A 7739-nucleotide genomic window follows, 5' to 3' on the forward strand; every position below is an offset into this window, starting at 1 on the left:
GATTGCAGGTTTTAGAGCAGCCTCGGCAAACCTGGCCTGATCCGTAATAACTTAGCCAGACCTTGTTTAAAATTAAAAATAAATAAATAATTTTTAAAAAGTGAGCCAAGTGTGGCGGCACCTGTTCGTAATACCAGTACTTGGGAGTCTGAAATGGGAGGATTGCAAATTCAAGGACAGCCTCAGCGGTGTTGTGAGACTTGTTTCAAAAACAAAAAAATTTGCCAGGCCTGGTCTCGCTTGTAATCCCCGCGCTTGGGAGGCGGAGACAGGAGGATCGCGCAGGTTCGAAGCCAGCCGCGCACGCTGGCTTAAGAGACCCTGTTTCCGAATAAAAAATATAAAATAGGTCTGGGAGTGTAGCTCAGAGGCAGAAGGGCTTCCAGGAACCCCAGTACCACCAAAAAAAAAAAAAAGTTTTACAAAGGGTTAGGGGTATAACTCAGAAGTAGAATGCCCCTGCGTTCAATCCCTAGTACAGTGTGTGTGTGTGTGTGTGTGTGTGTGTGTGTGTGTGTGTGTGTGTGAGATTTATCTTGGTTACTGAGTTTTTGGCAACTGAGTGCCGCACTCAGCTCAGCCTAACCCCTGACAAGGCAAAGGCAGCACTGGAGCCCAGGGCTGCCGATCCCAAAGCCGCCCTGGGCTCTTCCTGCGCTGTCACCCGCCCGCCCGGGCGCGCATGCGCCTTCTCGTCTGCGCAGTGAGCGAGGCTGAGGCCGGGCCTGGGTTTGGGTCCTGTCCCCACGTTCATTACTGTGTGGGCGGAGCTGTGGGTGGGGCGCGAGCTCCAATCCCCGAATCCCTGGAATATCCCAGGTTGCGTCCTCATCCTGCGAAGGGGTCTTTCACATCCTCCGTGCCTCTGGTTTGTACTCTGGGGAAAAAATAAAAAACCATGATGGTAATCACATCCACCATGTAGTTATTGGGGGTCACGTGAGGTCATTGGTGTAAAGTCCCGGCGCACAGAGCCTTCGCGTTAGCTCCTGTTTTGCAACCTTGATCAAGATATCTCTCCGAGCCTCAATTTCCCTGCCTGTGAAGGAGGTGGGGATGGGGAAAAGCTACCTCACGAGCTGTTTTGAGGATTGAGAGGGGTCACAGAGATACACGGGCTGACGTGTAGTCGAAGTTTAAGGGACTGCGTCTCTCTGACTGTGGACCCACTGTGTGCTGGACACAGAGGCAGAGACACCCACACATTCGCTCCCCGAGCATCAACCCAGCTGACTGCTCTGACTTGATCTTGCAGTTCTCAAGATCCCTCAAGTCTGAGACGCTTAACGTAATAAGAGTTTAAAGTTTTCTCTTGTCACATTTCCAGGCCTGTGGGAGGGGTCTTCTCTCTGTGTAATGTATGGTCCTTCCTTCTTTCCATCCATCCTTCCATTCCTCCATCCATCCTTCCGTCGAACCCAGGCTCATCCTACATCCGAGCGACACCTCCAGCCCTGTTTTATTAATTTTTTTATTTGGAAGCAGGGTCCCCCTAAGTTGCTGAGTCTTGCTAAATTGCTGAGGCTGGCCTCAAACCTGCGAGCCTCCTGCCCCAGCCTTCCGAGTATTACAGGCCTGCGCCACCACGCCTGGCTCCTTCCACCATATTTCTTAGCTTGGCATCCACCGGGGGTTCTGGGGTTAGACTTCCTGCAGTGGGCGAACCTGAGCAGTGTTTTAGGTCACAGTTCCTAGGTTGCAGGGCCTGAGATGGATCCCTGGGCTGTGATTTATCATGTTCTCAGGAGAGGGGGACGTGAGAGGAGCAGGGTGGGGTGGGGGAGGGACCGAGCAGGGCTGCGGTTGCTGGAGACCCGCCTCAGTGCCGGAGCAGGACTCGTGCCTGTGGTTGGAGTGGGCTGTACTCGGGGCAGGAGGGGGTCAGGCCAGTGAAGCTAGTCTTTGGCGTGGGCTGCCTAGGCCGGGGAGGGAACTGTATTTTAACTTCTGGAACAAAGTGGCCTCTGAGGGCTGCAGTTCTCTGGGGTAGTTATGCCCTTAGCAAGCAGGACTTATGGCAGCTATGGGGAGGAACCTCACCCAGCGAAGGGACCTGTGCAGGGTCCCAGGAGTCTCTGCTCTGAGGGAATGAACAAGGGTAAATGATGTCTTTGTGTGTGGGGGGAAGGGGAGGGGTACAGGGATTGAACTCAGGATCATTCTATCTCTGAGCCACACCCCCAGCCCTTCGTATTTTTTTGTTTTGAAACAGGGTCTCACTATGTTGGTGAGTCTTGTTATGCAGTTGAGGCTGTCCTTGAACCTGTGATCCTCCCCGTCTCAGCCTCCCAAGAACTGGGATTGTAGGTGTGTGCCACTGTACCTGGCTCCTTCCCTCCTTCCTCCCTTCCTTCCTCCCTCTTTTCTTTTACTAACATCTAACTGAAAAGTAGCATTCTCTTTAATCACGGGGGAGTCACACAATAAGCAGTGTCACCAACAGAAATAATACATGTTTTCATGTCACGTTACTGTTGTTGCAGAGAATGCTTGAAAAATCTTTTACATTGATTTATACTTTCAAATTATGATAGTTAGTAGACCTGATAGATATTTTACTTACTGTGTTAATAAAGAAGGACATACGTTATTTTATTACAAATTGGTTCTTTCAAATATTTTGGTAATGGCGTGCGTGGTGGCGCACGCTTGTAATCCCCGCGCTTGGGAGGCAGAGACAGGAGGATCGCGCAGGTTCGAAGCCAGCCGCGCTGGCTTAAGAGACCCTGTTTCCAAAAATAAAAAAATAGGTCTGGGAGTGTAGCCCGGAGGTAGAAGGGCTTCCAGAGACCCCAGCACCATACACACAAAAAAAATTTTTTTGGTAACAGTGTGCCAATATAGCTGCAGCCTTTGTAAGCCTATGTTTTTTATGTGCTTTTAAAACATTGCTTGCAGAAGAGGCTATAGCCTTCAACAGACTGTTGAAAGGGTCTGTGGGCTGGGAATTTGCCCCTCTTTGCATTCATTCAATCAGCAATAGGGAAAAAGTTTTCAAGGGCCAGGCCTGGAAACAGCATAGATCAGATCTTCCCACAATGCATTGTCCAGAATGCAGTCACCTGACCACACCTAACTGCAGGGGAGGCTGGGAAATGTAGTCTATACCACATCCTCAGAAATTAGAGAACCAATCTGGGGATGCACCATGGTCTGGGTTACAGGGTGGGATAACTTTCCAGCGATGGCCTGGATGTGGGGTCCTGGGTGTCTCTGTGTGTTTGGGGAAGAGGGGCAGAGAGACTATCTGGCGGGGTCCTCAGTCTCCCGTCCTGTTATCTCCTTAGGACAAGCCATGCCAAGGCCAAAGCTGAAGCAGCAGAACAGGCTGCCGTGGCCGCCAACCAGGAGTCCACTATCGCCCGCTCTTTGGCCAGGGAGCTGGCTCCGGACTTCTACCAGCCAGGTAGGACCAGCCAGGGATGGGTGCTTTGCTCGCTGGGAAGCCGAGATACTCAAGTGGGTTCAGGAATGCCCGTGTGGTGCAAATAGGGGTGGGAAGAGGCAGCGGGGGCTGGGGGAGGCGCGCTGCCTTGGTGCTGAGATTGTCGTAGGTCAGCAGAGGCTCCCAGGTGTGGACGGGAACCACCCATCTACCTCTCCTGGCTGGAGCCGGCGGCGATGCTCGGAGGAGGGACGGGCTCTGGTGGAGGAGGGGCAAAGCCTCCGGCCCTGGCTCAGCAGTTTCAGTCTCTGAGCACTGCCTGTGTGTCAGGCAGGCACGGTGCTGTGCTCTGAGGGTCTGGATGGGGACCCAGAATTTGGAAAGAGCAGGGAATCACCGAGCCAGCGGAGCAAGCACACACAGACTGCATGTGCTCAAATCCTGACCACCAGCTGTGAGCGTACGCAGGGTCCCCCGTAGCTCTCAGTTTCTTGGCCCGTAATCTGGGGGTAAGAACAGCGTGGACTTTTTTTGCGTGCAGGGATTAACTGCACACAGGCCATAGTTAAACTCCTAGGACTGAGGCTGTTCTTACTATTATTTCGGTTTCATACAGACTGGTTGCGCTCTGCAGTTAGAACAGGGCCGTGGGCGCTCAAAGGGAAACCCACCGAGGCAAGGGAAGGTGTTCGGAAGGCTGCCCCTGGGAGAGGCTATCTGAGCCAGATCCTGAAGGCCAGATCAGCTCCGGGGGGCTCACACTGGACACGATTGCTGGGCCCGCCCCAGTTCTTGATTCAGCAGGTCTGGGGTGGAGCCCACAGCCGGTGCCCTCCTGACCAGGACTAGGTCAAACCGGGCAGGTGGTGCTGATGCTGCAAGTCTGGGGGCCCACCTTGAGAACTGCGGCAGGTGGCTCTGAGCTACAGCCGACGCAGGTGGTAAGGGGTGAGGCTGCAGAGCGCCGGCTCTGGCGCAGACCTGCACTGGTACTGCAGCCAGCGCTCCTGAGCTCGGGATACAGGTGTTCTCTGCTTGGCCAGCCTTAGGTGAGCGAGAGGAACAGTGTTTCCTAAACGTTATTCTGGCCGCTGTAAGAGGTCCAAAGTGGCACCACACGGAAGATCCAGGAGCGCAGTCTCCGTCCCAGGAGCGTGGGTCACTTCTGGTCACAGTGCGCCCCCTGCTGGTCCCAGGAAGAGCGGCGCCAGCTTGTCAGTCTCTGTAAAGCTCCTTTTATATGCATTTTCTAAATTAATCCTTCCGAAAGTGTTTTTAAAATAGGTATGATTAAGCCGGGCGCGGTGGCGCACGCTTGTAATTCCAGCAGTCGGGAGGCTGAGACCTGGAGGTATCGCGGTTCGCGGCCAGCCTCGGCTACTTAGTGAGGCCCTCTGCAACTCAGTGAGACCCGGTTTCAAAAAATAAAGAATAAAAAAATAGGGCAGGGGGTGTAGCTTCGAAGGTCGACTGCCCCTGGGTTCCATCCCTCGCAAAAAAAAAAAAAAAAAAAAAGTATGATTAGGCCCGCTTTTCAGACAAGAGGATGGGACCAGACTACTTTCACAGCCAAGAGCATCCGCTCCGTGACCTTGGGCAAGTGGTCCAATCCCTCTGGCTCTCCCTTTCTTCATCTGGAAAGAGGAGGTTCACAACAGCGGTGACCTGAAACGCACGAATGAGCCCCTGGGAGGACTCATTAGTTATCCGAGGCCCTGGTTATCCCCGTGCACAAGTGCCGGGTGCGGGTCGAACGCAGCATCCCTGCGCGCAGGTCCCGAGTACCAGAAGCGCCGGCTGCTGCAGGAGATCCTGGAGAACTCGGAGGGCCTCCCGGAGCCACCCCGCGGGAGCCCGCCGCTGCAGGACCGCGAGCCGCCGCGGCCCGAGGCGGGGTCGCCGTCCGGGACGCCCCCGCGGCCCAAGCGGCCCCGGCCCGCGCCGCCCACGGAGGGGCTGCTGGGCCCCGGCGCCTGGAACGGGGAGCCGGGCGGCGAGGGCAGCCGGCCCGCGACGCCGTCCGAGGGCGCCGGCCGCCGCAGCCCCGCGCGCCCCGCCAGCGAGCACATGGCCATCGAGGCGCTGCAGGCGCCGCCCGCGCCGTCGCGGGAGCCCGAGGTGGCGCTGTACCGCGGCTACCATAGCTACGCCGTGCGCACCGGGCCGCCCGAGCCGCCGCCCCCCGAGGACGAGCCCGAGCCCGAGCCCGAGCCCGCGCCCGCGCCCCCGGCCCCCGACCCCGCGCAGCTGCCCGCGCCCGAGCCCCCCGCCAAGCTGGAGCCCAAGCCCATCGTCCCCAAAGCCGAGCCCAAGGCCAAGGCGCGCAAGACCGAGGCCCGAGGGCTGGCCAAGGCGGGGGCCAAGAAGAAGGGTCGGAAGGAGGCGGCGCTGGAGGCGGAGGCGGCGGTGGAGGTGGAGGAGGTGAGGATGGACGCCGCGGTCCACCCGACTCCCCGCAGGGTCCGGTGGGCGGGGCTGTGGGGGGCTGTGGGGTCCTCCAGTGTAGCCGGGATCCCCGGGTGACCTCGGGCCGGGTGCCTTTGCCCTGGTGGCCCTGGCAGAGGCAGTTCTCAGGAGCAGGGTCTCCCTCCAGGCCTGTGCCGCAGCTCGCTGGGCGGGGAGGGGGGTTCGGGCACCTGCTGCTCAGGGTGTAGCAAGGGCTTCTGGCCGGGTGCAAGGCCCAGCCGCCTGGGGTGCTGAAACTCCCCGCCCATGGGAGGCACTCCGGCTTCAGCGCTGAGTAGAGCTAGGTTCTGGGGGACTGAGGAGCGCCACCCCAGGGGGTGAGCAGTTGAGACTGTGGCCACCTGTTTCCAGGCCTGACTGTGGGGTTTGGGACCTATTCATGGCTCTTTCTGGACCCTGAGGGCTTGGGTGAATCATTTCCAGGAACCCTTCCAGTCCCCCAGGGTGCGGGGTACAGGGTGGGGCTCTGGGAGGACCCTTCCCGGAGCTCCTGGGAACTCCAGGTGGGGGTGTCTGGAGGCCCTGGAGACTCAGGCAGCCTCTGTCCACTGCTCCAGGTCCCCAACACCGTCCTCATCTGCATGGTGATCCTGCTCAACATCGGCCTGGCCATCCTCTTCGTTCACCTGCTGACCTGACCCTCGGCTACCAGGTAGGAGCCCGCAGGGATGGCAGGCGGAGGGGCCTACCCCGTCCTGGGCGTCCATCCAGTGAAAGCCAGTTAAAGCCCAGCCCCCAGCAGAACCCAGGACTCACAATGTCGGGGAGACAGACTCTGGGCTCCGAGCACAGTCCCTCTCATTCCCCGGACCAACGCGTACCAAGTAGCATCTCTGCCGGGAGCTGGTGAGGCAGCAGGAGCGTACCCCTGCCCTAGGAGAGCGTGAACCCCTACCTGGCTGTCCTCTGTGGGAAAGGCTTGTGTTCCTCACGCTTCACCCCGACGACGCCGGTGTCTAGACCAGGTTCACCTCTCTGTGATGGAGGCGCTGGGCGAGGCCCTGCGAGGCGGCTGGGCCAGCCTGGGCTGGAGGGGAGTGGCCCTCACCGTCTCAGGGTGGAATCTCTGCAGGGCAGTCTTTCTCCTTCCAGGACCGGTGTGGACGCCCTGTCCTGAGTGGGACGGTGCTGTCAGAGTTCCCGTCCCTTGCCCTGCCTCTCCCAAAGACTCTCTCTATGATCCTAGCTTGGTGTGGGCTGGAGGTTCCCACTCAGTCCCAGGAGAGAGATGGAGGAGAAATCCCTGGGCCCTGTCCATGGCACTGAGCTCTGAGGGTTCTGTTTCACGCCCCCCCCCCCAGCCCTTCCTGTAGGTGTTGATGACCTTGGGGGCCTGAAGGATGAAAGGGAACAGCCCATGACAGGAGGAGGAGGGAGGAGGGAGGAGGGAGAGCTGCCAGCAAGGGGAATCCGGGCCTGGACGTACCTCTGAACTTGCTGAGTGTCAGAGCCCCATGAGGGGCTGCCTGGGGCAGGGACTGGGGGCCCCAGAGAAGATCAAGCCCGAGGCCACGCGCTGCACCCCACTCAGAGCGCCCCTCTTCCCTTCCTCCCCTCCCCTCCTTCTGTTGCTGTCCTTTTTTCAGAGCCAGGAGTCCCGCAGAGGACGCCAGGACCCATCTCTTTGCAACGCCAAGCGGGTGGCCAAGGACGACTCTGCATCCAGAGCCCAGCGCCCCGCTCGCATCCACACCACAGATGCTTACGGAGGCCTCCCGCGGGCTGCGCAGGGTGTCGGGGTGCCGGGGGAGTAGACTGCCCGGGACTCCTCCGGGAGTGCTCTGTCCAGGGCAGGGGAAGCCCGAGGGCAGAGCCTGGCCTCCCGAGCTTCCTGATGCGCTCCTGTCCCCATCCTCATCTTGCCCTCGCCTTGGCCCTGTCACCCCCT

At 58.7% G+C, this 7739-nt stretch overlaps 1 protein-coding gene across 1 annotated transcript in view; it reads left to right on the forward strand.

Annotated features, from left to right (window-relative positions):
• JPH2 (junctophilin 2) overlaps positions 1-6489 on the forward strand; it is a gene marked incomplete at both ends in the record, with an annotated part of 73063 nt that extends 66574 nt beyond the window's left edge. The window contains 3 exons of the mRNA XM_080716143.1: positions 3288-3406; positions 5160-5806; positions 6409-6489. Coding sequence (XP_080572269.1) covers positions 3288-3406; positions 5160-5806; positions 6409-6489 — 847 coding nt within the window. The remainder of the gene's footprint in view (positions 1-3287; positions 3407-5159; positions 5807-6408) is intronic.
• Between the last annotated feature and the right edge of the window lie 1250 nt (positions 6490-7739).

The sequence above is a fragment of the Muscardinus avellanarius genome (assembly GCF_963383645.1).
Source record: "Muscardinus avellanarius genome assembly, chromosome: 19".
Classification (NCBI taxonomy): Eukaryota; Metazoa; Chordata; class Mammalia; order Rodentia; family Gliridae; genus Muscardinus; species Muscardinus avellanarius.